The sequence below is a fragment of the Stigmatopora argus genome, chromosome 13 (genome assembly GCF_051989625.1).
Source record: "Stigmatopora argus isolate UIUO_Sarg chromosome 13, RoL_Sarg_1.0, whole genome shotgun sequence".
Classification (NCBI taxonomy): domain Eukaryota; kingdom Metazoa; phylum Chordata; class Actinopteri; order Syngnathiformes; family Syngnathidae; genus Stigmatopora; species Stigmatopora argus.
The window spans coordinates 15,375,624-15,393,929 of record NC_135399.1 but is presented as its reverse complement, the minus strand read 5'-3'; the positions used below and the strand labels follow the sequence as shown (position 1 = coordinate 15,393,929).

General features: G+C 47.1%; 5 protein-coding genes across 5 annotated transcripts in view; 3 read left to right on the top strand and 2 right to left on the bottom strand.

Annotated features, from left to right (window-relative positions):
- The first annotated feature begins 492 nt into the window (after positions 1-492).
- nek5 (NIMA related kinase 5) lies at positions 493-5,318 on the top strand. Its single transcript, XM_077617634.1, has 22 exons — positions 493-712; positions 806-902; positions 998-1,095; positions 1,174-1,257; positions 1,440-1,510; positions 1,607-1,693; positions 1,769-1,823; positions 1,980-2,093; positions 2,178-2,246; positions 2,359-2,413; positions 2,972-3,057; positions 3,141-3,208; positions 3,279-3,440; positions 3,534-3,612; positions 3,683-3,790; positions 3,859-3,939; positions 4,092-4,184; positions 4,291-4,365; positions 4,441-4,633; positions 4,711-4,848; positions 4,906-4,981; positions 5,165-5,318. The coding sequence occupies exons 1-22, from the start codon at positions 587-589 to the stop codon at positions 5,316-5,318; spliced, it is 2,169 nt and encodes a 722-aa protein (XP_077473760.1). The 5' UTR covers positions 493-586.
- Positions 5,319-6,262: 944 nt separating this feature from the next.
- On the top strand, positions 6,263-12,043 carry lcp1 (lymphocyte cytosolic protein 1 (L-plastin)). The gene is made up of 15 exons (XM_077616884.1): positions 6,263-6,433; positions 7,517-7,592; positions 7,661-7,809; positions 7,886-8,009; positions 8,725-8,857; positions 8,944-9,191; positions 9,269-9,411; positions 9,488-9,583; positions 9,824-10,019; positions 10,098-10,176; positions 10,707-10,821; positions 10,904-11,034; positions 11,109-11,232; positions 11,318-11,442; positions 11,799-12,043. The coding sequence occupies exons 2-15, from the start codon at positions 7,526-7,528 to the stop codon at positions 11,929-11,931; spliced, it is 1,863 nt and encodes a 620-aa protein (XP_077473010.1). The 5' UTR covers positions 6,263-6,433; positions 7,517-7,525; the 3' UTR covers positions 11,932-12,043.
- On the bottom strand, positions 12,030-14,824 carry cnot11 (CCR4-NOT transcription complex, subunit 11). Its single transcript, XM_077616885.1, has 7 exons — positions 14,044-14,824; positions 13,519-13,683; positions 13,296-13,448; positions 13,001-13,203; positions 12,729-12,931; positions 12,393-12,489; positions 12,030-12,312 (listed from the first exon to the last, which is right to left on the bottom strand). Exons 1-7 carry the CDS (start codon positions 14,345-14,347, stop codon positions 12,115-12,117), a joined length of 1,323 nt encoding a protein of 440 aa, XP_077473011.1. The 5' UTR covers positions 14,348-14,824; the 3' UTR covers positions 12,030-12,114.
- Positions 14,073-18,306, top strand: part of LOC144086784 (Krueppel-like factor 7) — a 33,718-nt gene continuing 29,484 nt past the window's right edge. Inside the window, exons 1-4 of the mRNA XM_077616887.1 lie at positions 14,073-14,317; positions 15,415-15,529; positions 16,119-16,226; positions 17,242-17,313. The gene's annotated coding sequence lies outside the window, so the exon portion shown is untranslated. The remainder of the gene's footprint in view (positions 14,318-15,414; positions 15,530-16,118; positions 16,227-17,241; positions 17,314-18,306) is intronic.
- tmem237a (transmembrane protein 237a) lies at positions 15,162-17,708 on the bottom strand. Its single transcript, XM_077616888.1, has 10 exons — positions 17,448-17,708; positions 17,190-17,309; positions 17,007-17,109; positions 16,782-16,936; positions 16,564-16,678; positions 16,270-16,461; positions 16,117-16,190; positions 15,608-15,695; positions 15,404-15,525; positions 15,162-15,331 (listed from the first exon to the last, which is right to left on the bottom strand). The coding sequence occupies exons 1-10, from the start codon at positions 17,509-17,511 to the stop codon at positions 15,264-15,266; spliced, it is 1,101 nt and encodes a 366-aa protein (XP_077473014.1). The 5' UTR covers positions 17,512-17,708; the 3' UTR covers positions 15,162-15,263.

Genomic DNA, 18,306 nt, shown 5'->3' with positions numbered 1-18,306 from the left:
ATATGTCTGTATATGTTTTGGTCAACAACCATTTCACCATTTAATGCAAATATTATACTGTTCATTGAATCAATTTAATCCTTTAACTCATGCCCAACTCTCATTTTGATGGATGCTATTGAATATGACCACAAATAGATACCACGATACAGTATGTATTTAAATATAAGACAAGGATAGCTTTCTGGACAGGCAAACAGACACCCAAAAAATTTTTAACGGAATAAAAGTAAAAATTAGCTGTTTCATTACCACTATGCTAACAAATTAGGTCGCTAAATGTAACTTATGCACTGAGGTGGGCAAAGCGGTCCTCGAGGGCCGCTGTGGGTGCAGATTTTTGTCCCAAGCGATCCAGCAAAAACACTAAGCAACAGGAATTGTGCTGAAACAAGCAGCACCTGACTGCAATCCACTGATTGCACTTGTAGGACACCAGATTGGTGAAAAGGTGTCCTCTTTATGGGTTGGAATGCGGAACAGTTTGCGCACCCCTGCACTAGGGTATCATAATAATCCACCTGCAAATCTAAATACTACAAACAACTTGACTAACTATGTAATTTTTTTGTGTCCTTCAGCCGGGATGGACGACTACGACGTGTTGCGTCCCATCGGAGAGGGTGCGTTTGGGAAGGCTTACCTGGTCCGAGCCAAGGCCGCCAATCATGACGACGCGCCATGTGTGGTCAAAATGATCAACCTCGTAAAGGTCACTATCCCAAAAGGAACATGCTGATATATATAACAACATATCATTAGTACATAATATTTTTATGTCTGTTTATTTCATGAATGCATTAAGATGTCAAGTAAGGAGAAGGAAGCGGCGAAGAAGGAAGTGGCACTTTTGTCCAACCTGAAACATGACAATATTGTAGCCTTCATTCACTCCTTCCAAGGTTTGTGTGTGTGTGTGTGTGTGTGTGTGGGTGTGTGTGTGGGTGTGTGTGGGTGTGTGTGTGGGGTCCAATATGTTTATGGTGTATGCATGTAGACAGAGGGAGCCTGTACATTGTGATGGAATACTGTGACGGAGGAGATCTAATGATGAAGATCAATACGCAGAAAGGAGTCTTCTTCACTGAGCAGCAGGTAATGACTGACAGACTCTTCATTCATTTCTTATGTGACTTATTTTCATTCATCAAAATGTTGTTTGTTGTTCATCAGATCCTGGCTTGGTTTGTTCAGATTTGCCTCGGCCTTAAACACATTCACGACAGGAAAATTTTGCACCGAGACATTAAAAGTCAGGTACTGTGACATTACCATGACAAAAACAGATGGGAAAAAAAGACTAGCACTTACTAAAAAAAATGATGGGTATTGCAATACACACAACTACTGTTTGTGTCTAACAAATTCATGAAAAAAAATAAAAATAGGATTTCAGCCTAAATATGTTGCAACTGTCACGTGTTGTGTTTTTGTCCTAGAACATTTTTTTGGCGGAGGGAGATGTCAAAATCAAACTGGGCGACTTTGGCATTGCAAGGACTTTGACTCAGTAAGTTGTTTTCATCCACCTACACACACATACACACACACAGTGGACATAATATCTCACAACAGTACTATATATGTGCATTTTATATACGTGTAGCACTCTGGAGCTGGCCAAGACCTGTGTGGGGACTCCACTCTACCTCTCTCCAGAGATCTGTGAAAATCGCCCTTACAACAACAAAACGTACGAACACACTCACTCACACCTGGTTAAAACATATATATAAGATGATGACAATGTGTGTTTGTGCTCATGCAGGGACATCTGGTCTTTGGGCTGTGTCCTCTATGAACTCTGCACTCTAAGACATCCAGTAAGATGATTACAAAAGTGACTCAAAAAAACTGATGTCTTGTAATACACATACTTGTTCAGTATGTTAAAGTTTTATGACTATTGGAATACATGCAACATGTGTGTTAGGTGTACGTATATCCATGTTCAACTCCATTAACTGTGTCCTTTCCAGTTTGAAGGCAGCAGTCTGAGTCAGCTGCTCAGCAAAATATGCAGGGGGCGCTACAACCCCGTGTCGGCCCGTTACTCGCACGACCTTCGCCAGCTCATCACGCATCTCTTCAAGGTCAAAAAAATGTGTGCCGTGGAAATTTCTTAGCCCGTGCTGGCCATGCATCAACAATTTTCCCTTTACCGAACTTGTGTTCAGGTTAACCCTCGCGAACGCCCCTCCGTCAGCTCCGTCCTCCAGCGGCCTTTCCTCAACAGCCATGCTCCGGTATACGTTTTTCCTGGACCTCTTTTTATTTTTAATGTTTTTTTAGCTGCTTCCACACTTTTTTACACCCAAAAAGAAGACATTAGACTATGTGCTTTCATTGTGTATGCAGGAGAGGAGTCACCAGCACAAAGTACCGCCTATTCACCCATGTGAAGCGACAACAGGTACCTCACCCTTACAAAACACATTAACATGACACATGTAACAAATATGCAAGAAGCAACCGTCATGCAGTAAATATTATGTGTAACACAATGCATTCAAAGGATTCTCTAAAATTGCAGTGCACGTTACACACGTAACAAGTGTGAGTCATACATCACTGTAAATACATACACTTTGAATTTAATTACAGTAATCCCTCGAATATCGCAGCTTCACTGCATCGCAGATTTTTTTTCTGGGAATTTTTTTTTAAATTAATTTTTTTTGTAAGTTCATAAAAATGTGAAATTCCACGCTGAAACTCGCTAGCGTAAGCCACTCCCCTGTCCCCCGTGGCCATGTCTGGTCTACATTAACCGCGATAATCGAGGGATTACTGTATGTAACAGATGTGACTTACCATACAATGAACACATTTAACAAAGATCTGAAGATTTAGGACTAAAAAGCGGATAATATGTTGAACATAGGTACTGTATTTAACACACATCACATGGACGTAACACGTATTAGTAACACTTGCATAGCACTTAGCTGTTGTTATGATGTTTTTTTAGAGAGGAAGATGAAGAAGTGCAACGCACCGGTGAAAAAAATTACTGTCAAGCCAGAATGGCGAGTGTGCAGCCCTGCTTACTACCCGGTAATAACACACACACACACACACACGCTGCATGCAACAAGACGGTGTAAACTGGTGGTTTTTAATGTATTTTGTGCTAACAGCCCTCCCACCGACCAGTGCGACTTCTTCACGCCGCAGCAGGAGACGCCATTGGGGATTCAGATAGAAAGTGGGCGATGAAATTTGGGGTTGATTGCCAGCCTCGTCTAAGTTCTGTTTTATTTTTTGTACCGCTCAAGGATTGGACAGTACGAGCAATACTTTGTCCAGTTGGATGCCTTTAACGGGGTGGACGTCTGGCCTACTCCGTCACCTGCCCCTCGTCTTCCTCTTGAGCCTTCTCTTCTTCCCTGTGAGCCATTCGAAGATGTTGTCGCTCCACCGTTGGAACCTTATCAGCTGTGAGTGGATATTAACTACTTTTTTTTGCAATTACTATTTATTAAAACATGCTTCCGGGCTTACTGGCCTAACGTAACTAATTTCTGTTCCAGGGTGGCAGCAGCTCGTGAAGACTACCTCCAGAGGAGGCAGGAGGCCTTCCAATACAAGCTGAGGGCGGAGAAACAGCTGGTGCGCTACGTTCTTGCCGGCCTTTTGACAACAATAGGTGTCCAATCCATTCGAATGGCGACCTTGTCAGGGTCTACGTCCGAGCACGGCGGAGAGCTGCTGGGCCGACAAAGCGTGGAGCGATGACACGACAGAGCAACCGCGGGCACCTGTGGGTAGAAAGCGGGACGGCCAACAGGTAATTAGTAAATGGTAATAATGAAAACTCTGCATAGCGACCAAGACCACCTCGATATGTTTTTGTAGGATTACCTGAAGCAACTAGAGGCCATCAGACAGCAATATCAGCAGGACGTGAAACATATGAGGTTGAGAGCTGAGGCAGAGGTACACACACACACAATACAAGTGTAAATGTGCAAAAGAACACTAGAAACAATTTAAAGATGCAGCGAGGGTGCTGGATGAAACTGGGAAAAATAAGATTTCATGAGAATCATTCAGTTGTGCGTTTTTGTATCGTGTGTTCGTTTCATCAGCCGCCATGCGGACACGACGTGCTTGTGCTGGACAAAGAAGAGCAAGCTTGTACGACGCAGCCCAAAGAACCGCAACAAATTCAATCCGTGCAGGTACACGCAAATATGGCTGAAGTGTAGCAGGAGAAGGCGTTTATTAGAAAAGTATAAACTCCGCCCTCGACGTCAGTTTTACGGATGGGTTACGTGTGTTGTGCAGGACATTGAAGCAGCTTTGAGGAAAATCAGGGAGGATAACAGGAAACAGAGGAGAGACCTGCAACACAAGAATCAGGTGATCTGAAGCACATCAAAAGACACGCCCAGGTGGACCTTCTCGTAGCTCAAATCCCAGATTGTTCTGTGGCAGAAGGGAATCATGTTCGAGATCTGTCTGGACCCGGAAAGCCGCACCTCGGAGGGGGAAGACGACGAGACGCCGAAGGAGGTGGAGGATTGTGCTCAACCCAGGAGGGGGTGGAGCCGGAGACCACCCAAGACACTCATGGACGCTCTGGTCCACTTGGACGTGGACCCCGGGGAGACCATGGATGTTCAGCTAGGTCCGATTTGTAAATTTTGTTAGTTTGAAGCTCGTTATGAGTTCATTTGCTTGAATGAACGACAGTTATCCGCTCAGGTGATGGCGACGACGACGACGATGAAGAAGAAGAGGAGGGAGGTCGCCGGCAGTGGGTTCCCGAGCCCCCCAAGTCCTTACTGGCTGCCCTGGGCCAGGCCAACATCACGACCTCCACCGTGGACTCGAGAAGCACAGGTTACCACTCGGTAAACTTGCCAGCACCGACTGTGAAGTGACGTCCCTTTCACGCAGACACGGACGAGGACGAGGACGAGGACGCGGTGAGCGACCACCAGCGTCTGGAGCCCGAGTCGGACGACGACGATACGTAAGTAGAAAAAAATTGGACTTCATCTCGCGGTGATACGTCCCTCTGCCGTGATTCCAAATGACTTCATCACGAATACACGCCCAATCCATTTGAACCGGGAAGGTTGGCGGCCAATGAACACATTGATTAAAAAGTCACCATCTTTTCTTTGGGTTAAGTTGCCATCTTGTCATCTTGCAGCAACTTTGAAGAGTCGGACGACGAGCTCGGGCCTCCTCCGCCGCCGTCTGACTCCATGAGGAATTTATTTGTCTCCCCCGATGACGACGACGATCACACCGACGCTGGATCGGTGACGTTGGAAGGCGGCCATGCTGGAGAATCCCCAGCTTGAGATTCAGTATTTGTGTTTTCTTTTTTTCAACAAGCAGTATTTGACCTGAAAAGGGTGATGCGATCCATCTATTCGCACTGCCCACAAGATTGCATTAAAATGTAGCATGTTTAATACAGAGCACACAGGTTTGTTTTTGATTGAGGGAACGCGCAATCATTTCAAACGCATTGGCCGCCATTGACGGCCGAATTGCGAGCCAACTCTGGCCGAAACCCCAATTTGAGAGCCCAAAGTACATTTCTTTCAAGCTGTGACATCACGGAATCACGTGACTCAGACGCCTCTGTGACAAAATCCCATGATGTCCGTGCGCGATGTCATCAGCGTGAGCCCGCCATGTTGCCGGACATCAATCTCCAGCGGCCCAGCAGACCCATTTCTTCACGGCTTCCCAGTGAGTTTCACACTTTCCTTTTTCTTTTTTCATGCGGGTGAAAGAGAACAAGTAAGGATGATCTTAAAACCCAAACTTTATACGTGACATAACTTCAATGAGCTATCAAGCTAATATGAATGGAATGCAAAAAGCGATACCATGACAACAACATTAGCCTCATTGGAAACCTTGAAGTTGTATTTGTTCAAATGTCTAACCTTAACTCCAAATGTTCTCAAAAATCTTGGAACAGTTGTTTATTGTGTTCTCTCTAACTAACTTGAAAACCTGCTTTAAAATCCCAACCTTGATTTGAATTGCTAACTCCAACCTTGATATGGAACGCTAATTCTAAATGCTGAAATTTGAAAGCGGAATGCTTATTTGTACCTTTTTTAAACTGCTATTGGAAAGCAAAGTTGAATTTTGCAAGCCTAATTTGTTCCAATCCATAAACTCGGTTTACTGGTGCTCATAACTAAAAATGAGCACAATGACAACAAAGACTCATCAATGCCATTTCACCAAAAGCGGTGTCTTATAATCTGTAAAATGTTCTCGGCAGTGTCACCTTGCCCTCCATTGCCTTATAAAGACAAAAGCGGGGCTTGACGCCACAGGCGTGTGTCACTCACTTCCTTCCTGCTCGCTGCGACTCCATGATCGGTCGCTCAGACGCCAGCGTGCTGCAGACCGGTCGCCGCCATCCTCAGCTCGTCCTCACCTTCACACTCAGGTGAGCGATGCCATTTATACACCTTTGCGCGAGCCCCCCCCGATTGCACCGTCACGTGGTTGGGGACAAAGATCCTTGACGTGGGAATCTTCATTTCAAAGATGAATCTTTGATATTTTCAAAGCTATCGTTGAGATTTTAATTCCCTACCGTGTCTTGAAATCATACACCCGGGAATTTAAAGCTCAAATCCCAACATTTAAATCCCTAATCCATATTATGTCTTTATTTTAGGCCCGTGAGACTTAATTAATCCCCATTTTTTATTAAAGATAACCTTGTTTGCAAACTAGCTTTCCTAAGCGACTCTTATGTTCATTTGAAAACACGAATTTGAACCTCATGTGACTTGAAAAGCAAATCTGTGGGAGATTTTATTTATGGCGAGAAAGAAGAAGTCAAATGGCCGTAAAAGGAAGTTTGAGGTTTCATGCTATCTTGGCGGCCATGTTGGCCTCCTCAGCCAACTTTGGTGTTTAATTTGGTGATGTCAAACAACAAAATGAATGCATACCTATGTTTTTCCCGTATTTATACGTTTTTTTTGACCATTTCAAATTCTGTACGCTGTATAACAACTTTTGTATGGTATTTTTTTGGTAAGTTTTTTGTGAAACCGATCTTATTTCACCCATTTTGGCTCTAATCCGGATCGTCTTGGTCACTGATAGCAGACGAAAACATTATCGTCGACTGCTAATATTGTCATGCCTTAAGCATGATTCCCCTTTCACACGTGCACCTTTTCACTATATAAATATAGCGTGTCAGCAAGCAATGTACCCAGACAGTCAAGCTGTCAGCATCATAGTTCACACTGATTGGGCACCCCGTCCACTTTGAAGAAAAATTTCGACTTTTAAGTAAGTAAATATGTGCCGCGTTGCATTTGTAGGCTTTTTTTTATCATTACATTTTGGATAAAACTTCCCTGCTATCAAATAGGTGAGTATCAAACAGGAAGTGCAGGATGTGAAGCAGGAAGTGGAGAGCCAGCATTTGCATCAGAGTACGAAACCACTAGTGTCTTCACACTTCCTCTTCTGGATTGTTTTTTTTTTACATCACGTTCATCTCTGGCAGCAAGCCGTCATGGCCGACACGTCAAGCATCGCCCCGGAGGAGCTGGACGACCTAAAAGAAGCCTTCGCCAAGATCGGTGAGAACGTCGGCCTGGCTTTCGTCCCCGCGCGTCGACCCGCCGTTTCATCCGCCGTCCTTTGCCAGACATCGACGGAAACGGCTTCATCAGCAAAGGAGAACTCACCGAGCTCTTCCGGGCCGCCAACCTGGCCCTGCCGGGTTTCAGGGTCCGGGAGATTATCAACGAGATGACCAGCACCAGCGAGAAGCTCAGCTTCCAGCAGTTCACTGAGGTCAGTCCGCCCCTGGCCCAAAAAAATCACATCAAGTCGTCCTCTCCGGTCCACCGACATGTTCTTTTCTTCTCAGATCGTTAGAGGCCTGAAGAGCACCGAGGTGGGTAAGACCTTTCGGAAGGCCATCAACAAGAAGGAGGGGATCCGGAACGTGGCCGGAACCTCGGAACAGGCCGGCACGCAACACTCGTACTCGGGTAAGACGGACGGACGGAGAGAAAGAACTGAACCAGAAAAATCGGGCGGATGGATTCAGGTTACAAAATCAAAGTACTACCTCCGGGACTAGACTTTTTGTTTGAAGAACTGAACATTTTATGGCAAATCACAAAGTTCCGCGCCAATCAAATTTTCAAGATTTTTAGCATAAGGAACATGTGGAACAATATTTGACATATTTGACAACTCAGCTCCGGCACCCCACATTGCTTGGTGTACCTGCGTAAGTAATCACGTGCATTGACTTTTTGCATTTTTCTTTAAAATATCATTTTAGCAGTCTTCGACAAAAGATTATGATGTATTTTGTCCTTTAAAAAAATCATTTACAAATCCAATTTGTCTTCGCTGTTGTCAATTAAATAAGAAAAAAACATTTTTTTAATTCCACCCTTTTAAATGTAAATAAATAATAACTCAATTTGTATTTTCTGATTTAAGAAAAAGGTAAAATATAGATTAAAAATGAGACTATTTACTTCCATTTCTTATTAAATACGTATTGGAACTAAATTTAAAAAAAAAAAGCTTGCTGGAGAAAAAGGATTTGGACAATATTTTTAGGTCCACAAATCAGTGTAAACGAGACTAATCCATTTACTATCGAAAAAAAGATTTTGCGAATTCATAGTTGATGATTGAAAAGACACAAAGTGGCTCCTTTGAATGAAACCTTTTGTTTGCGTCCCCCAGAGGAGGAGAAGGTGGCCTTCGTCAATTGGATCAATAAAGCTCTGGAGAAAGACCCCGACTGCAATCACGTCCTGCCCGCCGACCCGGACACGGACGAGCTGTTCACGGCCGTGGGAGACGGGATCATTCTCTGGTACCGGGAAATCAAGCGAGCGGTCGCCCCGCCGCAAATGTCCATTCCTCGCCCCGATTGGAAGCCGCGTGCGTCTCTCTCGTCAGCAAGATGATCAACCTGTCGGTGGAAGACACCATCGACGAGCGCACCATCAACAAGAAGAAGCTGACCCCCTTCACCATCCAGGAGAACCTGAACCTGGCCCTCAACTCGGCCTCGGCCATCGGGTGCCACGTGGTCAACATCGGCGCCGAGGACCTAAAGGAAGGCCGGCAGCACCTGGTTCTCGGCTTGCTCTGGCAGATCATCAAGATCGGATTGTTCGCCGACATCGAGCTCAGCCGGAACGAAGGTACGTCGGCCCTCGCCGTGACGGACCAGGACAGACCAGGACGGACTTGAGGGATTTGACGGGCTTGATGTCTGCAGCTCTGATCGCTCTGCTGAGAGACGGAGAAAGTCTGGAGGACTTGATGAAGCTGTCCCCGGAGGAGCTTCTGCTACGCTGGGCCAACTTTCACCTAGAGGGCGCCAAAGTGCCCAAGATCAACAACTTTAGCTCCGACATCAAGGTAGGGCTGGCCGTGCCGAATCCATGTTACGCCAGGGGGCGGGACGGTGAGTGACGCTTGCGTGTCTTGCTTTCAGGACTCCAGGGCGTACTTCAACCTTCTGCATCAGGTGGCGCCCAAAGGCAACGACCCCCTCGGACCTCCCATCAAAATCGACATGACCGGAATCCAGGTGCGGCTCGTTCAAAACCGTCTCTAAAATCAACCGCCTTAACTCTCGTGCTACCGTTCACGGTGACGGACGTCCAATCGTTTGTCGCTACTCGACTAAATCAATCCGTTTGAACCCGGGAGGAAAAGCGCCGTTAAAACGCCACATACGATATTCATTTTATTTTCTACAGTATTTGAGCGTTTAGCTACTGTACGTGAGGACGGACCACGTGTTCACGCGCGCAAACGTCCGTTCCAGGAGAAAGACGAAACCATGCGCGCCGAGTTGATGCTGGAGCAGGCGGACAAACTGGGGTGTCGCCAGTTCGTGACGGCGACCGACGTGGTCCGCGGGAACCCCAAACTCAACCTGGCCTTCGTGGCCAACCTCTTCCACAAGTACCCCGCTCTGAAGAAACCCGACAACCAGGACATCGACTGGGGCTCCATCGAAGGTGGCCTGGCGGCCGGCCTCCTCGGCTCGACGGCGTAGACGGCCTGGTCCGATCCCTTCTTTTATGCCCTTTCTCCAGGAGAAACCAGAGAAGAACGCACTTTCCGGAACTGGATCAACTCCTTGGGCGTCCACCCTCGTGTCAATCATCTCTACGCGTAAGCTAAGTCTTTTCTGGACCACCGCGCGCGGCGTGGCGTGTTGACGGCGGTACACAGTCGATTGGTCGCCGGTCTTTTGGTCGCCCGGAAGGTTATTGATAATTACCATTTGAATTGTTGCTCAAATTCCCTAAATACAAACTGCGAATGACTATTTAGTCATACTTAATGCCCTATTAATTATTAGGCTAAAGAAAAGCTCCATATTTCCCGGACTTTTATTGTTTTTTGTTGGAGAACTTGTTAAGACCCTGATTGACGTAGCTTCTTAAAGGGACAACGCGTGTACATACAAACTCTTCTACACTCACACGTCGGCTCAGTGAAACTGCTCATGGCCATTGTCGGCTTTTATTGATGCGTAGACACTGTTGTTTTACCTTGTTTTGTCGCCGCTCTTTTGGTCGTCGGTCTTTTGGTCGCCCGTTGTCGCGGTCCGGGCGACCAAAAGACCGGCGACCAAAAGACGGCGACCAAAAGACCGGCGACCAATCGACCGCACACGGTTGACGGCCCGTGCATTGCAGCGACCTCGCCGACGCGCTGGCCATCTTCCAGCTCTACGAGAAGATCAAAATTCCGGTGGACTGGGAGCGCGTCAACAAGCCGCCGTACCCCAAACTGGGTAGCAACATGAAAAAGGTGAAGCCACGCCCCTGGAAATTGAAATTTATTTCATCCCGTATTGGGGAAATAACGGTCTTAAACGCCTCTTCCCCTCCAGCTGGAGAATTGCAACTACGCAGTAGAGCTGGGCAAAAAGGCCAAATTCTCACTGGTGGGCATCGGCGGCCACGACCTGCACGCCGGAAATCGGACCCTCACGCTGGCTCTGCTGTGGCAGCTCATGAGGAGGTAGCCCGCCGACGCCCGAAAGCCACTTCGGGAACTCCGCCCGGAATTTTTTTTTTTCCCCGCCCGCCCGGCAGGTACACGCTGAACATCCTGGAGGACCTCGGCGACGGGCAGAAGGTCAACGACGACACCATCGTATCGTGGACCAATCAGAAGCTGGCAGGAGCCAAGAAGACTTCCTGCATCTCCAGTTTTAAAGTCAGGCGGCCGCGCTCGTCCACCGACCGGCCTTTTCTTTCGCGTCTCACCCGGTGGAGTCGTAAGCCTGCCTGTGTTGGCTTAGGACCCCTCCATCGGCAGCAGCATGCCGGTTCTGGACCTGATCGACGCCGTCCAGCCCGGATCCATCCGCTACGACCTCCTTAAGAGAAACCAGTTGGGGCCTGAAGATAAATTCAACAATGCCAAGTAGGAACTTTTTCTAGGACACCTGGGGTCAAACCAGTTCCATGGGGGGGTCCTGGATTTCATTGCAACTAATGAAGAGGACCACTCACATAAGTGTACTGCAAATCCAGGCCCCTCTTGGCCTTGGGTAGAACTGGTTTGACACCCCTGATGATAGAAATCGTACTCCTTTTGTGGGTTGATAAAATAAGTTTTAGCTAGTTTCTGAAATTTGTAGTTTTGCCGGACTTAATTTTTTTAGGTTCTTGTAAAGAACCAACCAATCGGAGCCAACCTCACCAGGAAAGACGTAGTTGCTTCGAGTTTTCATTCTACAACAGCCAATTTTAACGACTAATGACGGGTGACGTTGACAGGTACGCCATCTCGACGGCGAGGAAAGTGGGCGCCCGCGTGTACGCCATTCCCGAGGACTTGGTGGAGGTCAAACCCAAGATGGTGATGACCGTTTTCGCCTGCCTGATGGCGCGCGCCATCAAGCGGGCATAATGCCACATCCCTGATGATGTCATATTGGCCCAAAACACGCTGGGTGGACCAGAGGACTAACACTGTTTTTTTTCTTTTTTTAAATCAAAATAAAAAAGTGATGATTTAACAATGGACGCGTCAAGCCACGTTTTTATTTTATTTTTCTCATATAATACAGAACGACGTCAAGCTATTGGACAGTTATTTGGCGGTCTTGGCATCAGGGGGGGCGTCGCCGGTGTCCAGACTCTTGAGGAGGCGGAAGAGTCCGGCCGCCTCGCGTATCCGACTGAACTCGATGCAAAAGGCCTGAACCTCGATGAACAGATCCTGTACGTTGATGATCTTGTTGCGGATGAGCGACTGCAGGAAGACGCACACCAGACGCACCAAACGGTTCTGCGCCACGCGGCAAGGCGGAAAGAGCGAGCATGTTAGGCCCCGCCCACGGGCTCCACCAGCGCGAGCGCTCGTCCTACCTGCATGTATTTGTCTTTGATTTGCTCGCAGGTGGAAATACAGTTGGAAATGTAAAGATGGATGAACTCTGGAGGCAAGTCCACGGCTGTTGTCAACCTAAAAGGCAAAAAAAAAAAAATCACTTGGGAACAGGCAGGAGTTCTTGTCAGCCATTTTCCAAAAATCAGCTTTTTGTTTATTTATTCTATACATTTTATTGAAATGTACTTAATAAATAACATCCAAATGTTTTTGTATCATCCATGTTTTCAAATTGGATATTAGCGTTAAACTAGCGACATGCAAAAAATAAATGGGTGAGCCGCGCCACACGCAAGATGGCGGCACAGGCGTACCTGTTGACGACCTCCATGGAGTGCAGTGACATGTCCATGTTGACAAGTACGGAGAAGTACTCGGTGATCTGGCTGCTCTGCATGAGCTTGAGGAGCATCTCGATGGCCACCAGTGGGTTGTTCTCCACCAGGTCGGGCAGCTTGGCCGGACTCAGCCCGATGTGGTACACCAGCTTGGGGTCCTTCTCCAGCTCGCACAGCAACTAAACAGACGCCGTTATTGCACTCGACGACGGGCACGTCCCAGATGGCGGCCGGCGTTTTTCCCCCACCTGCGACTGCTGCTGCGCCGACAGCGGGCTCTTGAAGGCCTTGGCCATGACGCGCTTGACCTCCAGGCCGGTGCTGTTCTTCACGCACATGGAGCGGTCCCAGCGCACGCGGTGGGCCGGCTCGGTGGGGTTGAGCCACGCCAGCTCGTCCTCGCAGGCGTGCAGCGGAGGAGGCGGGCGGATCAACTCGGGACGGAAGTGACCTGGGCGGGGGGCACAGTGGAACCGTATCGTCGTGCCCATTGTAAATTAGCGCTCGATCCCAGGCGCGGTTACTCGTATTAGTGGCACGCACTCTCCAGAGGCGGACGCGGGCCGGTGACCAGCGACTCGATGATCTGATTGGCCACGGAGCTGTCGAAGCCCGAGTTGGACGAGTCCGGGTCGGGGTCGTCCAGCACGCTGGGGAAGCCCGCCCTGCTCTGCGTGGGAAGTTCTGACTGACGTTCTGCTCGGGGAGAGGAGAAAAAAAATTAGCCGTCAGGAAGCTACGTCGAGAACGAAGACCTGGTCTTTACCGGCCAGGGCCAGCTGCAGGCCGCTGATGTCGACCGTCTGCGGCGTGCCGCTGACGTCCATGCACGACACCTGGCGGGGTGTCTTCTTGAACAAATCTCGGGGCGGCGCCAACATCAGCTGCGACAGGAAGAACTTCTCCGGCTGCGTGATGGGCGGCAGGAAACCTGATAACGAGGTACGGAGGCTCAGGAAAATGATAACAATCAATAATTAATAGGACCAAAACAAAATGCTTTCTTCCTCTGGCCAAGACGCACCCCCCCGTCAGTTCATTTCTCACGAGTAGACGTCCAAACCATTTGAAGTTGAAGGAGGCAAGCCAATGAACATTTGTTCCCTCCCACTTCTAATGAATTGGACGTCTAAAGCTCTCAATGGCAACTAATGATTTAATAAAACAAAAGTTTTCATTTCTCTGACCAATTAGTTCATCGCCCCATTTCATTTCTCCAACTTCAAATAGATTAGACGTCCGTTTGAGACCTTTTTGGTGTATTTTTCAAAGCATGACTAATTAGACTGACCTGAGAGCAGCTTTTCGGGCTCCGGGTTCAGCAGGTGCGCAAAAACAGCTGCGAATGGATTGGCGGCCAGCGGCTCGGTGCGGTACATTTCCCACAGCAGGTAGACCGCCGTGAGCCGCTGCGCCGAGCTGGGCAGAAGGTCGGGCTGCTGCAGGAGCATGACGAGAACCGAACCCGCGCGGAAGTGGTCCGCCTTGCCGAAAAAGTGATGGAAGTGCGCCGACAGCGCCTCGAAAGTGTTGCCGCAAGCCTCCTCCGAGATGATGCCCAGCAGGTTAGACAACTCTTTCGGCGCCAGCGTCATGGTGCACTTTGTTTTTTATCTTATTTTTTAATAAATCTACTTAAACGCGGCGCTATAGTGCACTTTTAGCATATTTACATTAGAAAAAGTCAACGAGTTGAGCCGGAGGCTCCTCCTCAGAGTAGGCTAGCTAGCTAGCTAGCCTACTAGCTAGCTAGCTGCGAGTTAGCTCTGCCCTGCTAACCGACAGAAAACGCCGAAGCCATGGCAAAAAGAAAAGCCGTCCCGCAGGTCAACTTTCGAGTCCGGAAAGCTCAGTAGCCCCTCAAAAGTCTCACTGACCCGAAAACGGAAACTAATTCATGCTAGCGGTCGTCGTATTTCAAAAGAACGGTGGGAAAATCCAGCGAGGTAATACTTTTTCAATTAGCATTTGACTGTTTCGTTTCGAGAAGTGAATCACGGGACGTGTAGTTCAAACGTGATGGCGAATCAACAGCGCCATTTTCGAAGGGGCATCATGAGTGACGTAGTCCGGTTCCCGTGCCCGAAAAAGAACGACGCTTTTAAAATTGTATTTTTGCAAATTGTAAATGACACACGACGAATTTTGGTCGACTTCAGACAAGCAGAGGGATGTTTGGACGTATTTTGGACGGTTATTAAGTCCGCCGTTCCAAATGTCATTTATGACGCGCATGCGCAGTTGAGATGAATTGCCAAATGTGTTGTCAAGTCCAGACAAAACGTCAGTCGTTCAATCATTGATTATTTCTGATTGTATGACGACAGAAATATTAAACAGACGACCAATAGTTTCCTCGGTTGTCATTTTGTTTTGTCCCCATGATTTTTAAAGCGAAATACTGTTGGGTCTCAGGCACTACTTTATTTACATGTCAACAAAACCACAACGCAAAGATGTAAAAGACATTGTACAAAAATAGTTGAAAATATAGTGATTTTAGACATCATTTCAAGCTGGAATTTCCAAGTTCTCATCGCTTCTGGGAAAGCTTTCAACTTCCATGGACATCAAAAACTCTGCAAAAAAATGTTTATAACCTTTTTGACTAGCATCAATGAGCGATAACAACAAAGTTTACGCTATACTACCTTCTGTGTAGTCGAGATTTGGCCGCGTGGAGATGACGGCCCAGGCCAGGCCCACCAGCAACGCCACCACGAGGTTGACCACGATCCACGGTCGCAAGATCTGCTCCTCAGAACCGGGAGGCCTAGGTGAGTTGGATTATAAACTGAATGCTAAGATACCCCTCAAACAGCATTAGCTGTTTTTTTGTTTGGTTCCATTCTCACCACAGAGTCTCGTTGGCGGTGGGATACAGGTGGATGCGATCGCTAGTCATCTGTTGACTTAGGGACAGGATCAATGCTATAAAATACACTGTAAAGACAAAAGAAGAAAAAAAACGATACATTCTAGTACTATATTTCTTATCATTGGTGACAAAAAGGGTAACATATGCACATAGAAATGCACATTCCCTATTTAAATACATTAATAGATTATAAAGTTAAATACAGCTATATATAAAAATGATGACTATCTACTGACCATTTAAAAAAACAAAACAAACCTACCTCAATGTAAACAAAAACTTACCTTACAAAACTTGAAAAAACACACATTTGCCTAAGTGCTAGCGAGCTAAAACACGAATGGTTCAAACCATGTAAACGAACCTAAAAAAATAAAAGGAACCCCGTGTCCGAACTTGGAATTAGAACATGTCAATCAACATCGATCGTACGCTTTGTGAATAAAAACAAACATTATTCTGATAATCTTTTGCCTTTTAACTCACAGAATGAGGCGAGCGCCGCGGGATCCAACGTGATGAAGCCCCTCAACGCCATGGAGGCCTTGGCCAGGTTGACTCTGCGCTCCAAGGAACGGCCACATTTCAAATTGAAGGTGAGGACCCGGCCCGTAAAAGACCCAAATATATAAGACGTACCGGTCGAAGGCGGACACGGTGCTGATCGTGAGCAGCAGGTAGAGCAGCGACTGTGCACTGTAGGCCAGTGAGTTGTACTGCCGCAGCAGGTTAACCAGCGTGGACATGTGCTCGCCAGCTAGCACGTACACCACGCTCACGTTCCACACGGCGTAGCCCGACAGGAAGCCATGGCAGAACAGACCGAGGACCCTGCGAGCGTAGAAGCGGACCTCGTTTCGTGGCCATTGACGGCGCTAGTCTGGTTGAAGTGGGACTGTTCACTGGCCTCTGCCAATCATACGCTTTGTACACCTGAAGCTGCTGTGGACTTTGACGGCGATGTCTCTGGTGGTCCACGTCATCTGTCTCGGCTCCAAGTAGTTTTCCTCCTGGTCCACTCGCTCCACTCGTTCGGCCTGGAAGCGCCCTAACCACACATTTGGATGAACTATTGGCGCTAATGGTTGGTTTACTAACTAACTAACCAAGCACAACTGTGCAATACTTCGCTTCTAGCTGTTTAAACTTACTGTTTCTTTCCACAAAGACTCTCCCGACGGGTTGACTTTGGCCTTGGGGGGCCGAGAACAAGGAATGCTGGGGGATAGGCGAAGGGGCGTCGGCCGCAAAGTCGTCATTTCCCGCACCTAGGTCGTTGCCGTGATGTTCCGTGGACTTGGCCTTCCTACAGAAGATGGCAACACAACAACCGTGTCTAAATGTGTTGCCATAATTGAGAGCGCTCGTGTTCCAACCTCTTCTTTTTGTTTTTTCGGCTCACTGCGACCGCGGCTTCCTCATCGTCCCCCGCGGTTTCGGTCGGGTTCCCGTTTGGCATGTCGATATGGTCCACCTGGTCTGAAAAAATACAAATGAAAATAGGAATAATAAGTGTTGTCTACGAGGTGTATGAGCTAAAAGCTAAGTGGCTGGCTAACCAATGGTGTGCATTCTCTTCTTTTTCTTCTTCTTCTGTGGTGCCGCATCTAGGAAGTCCGGCGTGGATGCTTCTCTGCCCTGATGAGTCAAGTCTTCATTCTCCAAGTCAACGCAAACTCCTGGGTAGGAAAACTTCATTTCATTTATTTAGCCTTTTTGGTACTAGTCCTAGAAGTACTTGCGTAATTAATAGTAGGAGAACAAGTAGTATATCAGTAATAGCAATTGGTACCCAAGCATCATCAAGTAGATTTCACCTTCTCCATCGCCATCGTTGATTTCCTTCCGGGTCTTCCTCTTCCTGCCTTTGGCCGTTGGCATGGCGACCACTCTGACAACCAGTGATTCGGGTCAGTCAATTAGTGCCAACAGCTCGCTGTGATTGGATTAGTCTGACCGATCAGCTGCTGCTAAGCTAACAGCAAAAGTTGTAACATGGTCAGGTCACATTTAATTAAAATAAAAAAAAGGTTACTGAAAAACATTTCCTAAACTTTGGTAACCATTTACTATTTGACTGCTATACTACACTAAAACACATTACCTTTATAGTTATGCATAATTATGCCAGAGGTATGACTATGACTGTAATGATGCTACGCATATTAAGACTGTAACAGCTATCCTTCTAGTAGTACTACAATCCATATTCTACATTTTATTTGATTATTTTGTATTCTATTCTATTTCACCTATTACCATTGGTACTCATGCAACCGTCACGTCTCCTATTATCACTGTCAATGCTTGCCCGCTACATCTTCTACTACAGGAACATGTAAAACATCTGTTAATTACACTATATTACAAATAATACCAGTACTACACATGTAATCCTACTACTAATATGCGACCAAATACTAAATGAAGGTAAGATTATTACTACAACTTGTGCTTCTATTATGCTACTTGCATTACTCCAGGTGCAAGCCCAAACTCTATTGCGACATTTGCTCCTGTTATTGTTAAGCAACTAGCAATACAACTATGCTACACATAATACTAGAAGTTATCTGTGTATTTTGCGCTTGTTACTAGCACAAATCTCATCCTAAATCAACATCACTCACCTGTGCGGTTGAGCTCGTCTTCACGGTGGAGACGTGGACGCCGGCG

Coding starts and splice junctions, on each gene's coding strand:
- nek5 (XM_077617634.1), top strand. CDS start 587: ATGGACGACTACGACGTGTTGCGTCCCATCGGAGAGGGTGCGTTTGGG. Junction 713..805: donor AAATGATCAACCTCGTAAAG/GTCACTATCCCA, acceptor GAATGCATTAAG/ATGTCAAGTAAGGAGAAGGA. Junction 2,094..2,177: donor TCATCACGCATCTCTTCAAG/GTCAAAAAAATG, acceptor ACTTGTGTTCAG/GTTAACCCTCGCGAACGCCC.
- cnot11 (XM_077616885.1), bottom strand. CDS start 14,347: ATGACGCTGGCGCCGAAAGAGTTGTCTAACCTGCTGGGCATCATCTCG. Junction 13,204..13,295: donor CCCGCGTCCGCCTCTGGAGA/GTGCGTGCCACT, acceptor CCCCCCGCCCAG/GTCACTTCCGTCCCGAGTTG. Junction 12,313..12,392: donor TCAAAGACAAATACATGCAG/GTAGGACGAGCG, acceptor CGCGTGGCGCAG/AACCGTTTGGTGCGTCTGGT.
- lcp1 (XM_077616884.1), top strand. CDS start 7,526: ATGGCCGACACGTCAAGCATCGCCCCGGAGGAGCTGGACGACCTAAAA. Junction 7,810..7,885: donor GCTTCCAGCAGTTCACTGAG/GTCAGTCCGCCC, acceptor TTTTCTTCTCAG/ATCGTTAGAGGCCTGAAGAG. Junction 11,443..11,798: donor GATAAATTCAACAATGCCAA/GTAGGAACTTTT, acceptor TGACGTTGACAG/GTACGCCATCTCGACGGCGA.
- tmem237a (XM_077616888.1), bottom strand. CDS start 17,511: ATGCCAACGGCCAAAGGCAGGAAGAGGAAGACCCGGAAGGAAATCAAC. Junction 17,110..17,189: donor GAAGAGAATGCACACCATTG/GTTAGCCAGCCA, acceptor GTATTTTTTCAG/ACCAGGTGGACCATATCGAC. Junction 16,937..17,006: donor CGAAAAAACAAAAAGAAGAG/GTTGGAACACGA, acceptor CATCTTCTGTAG/GAAGGCCAAGTCCACGGAAC.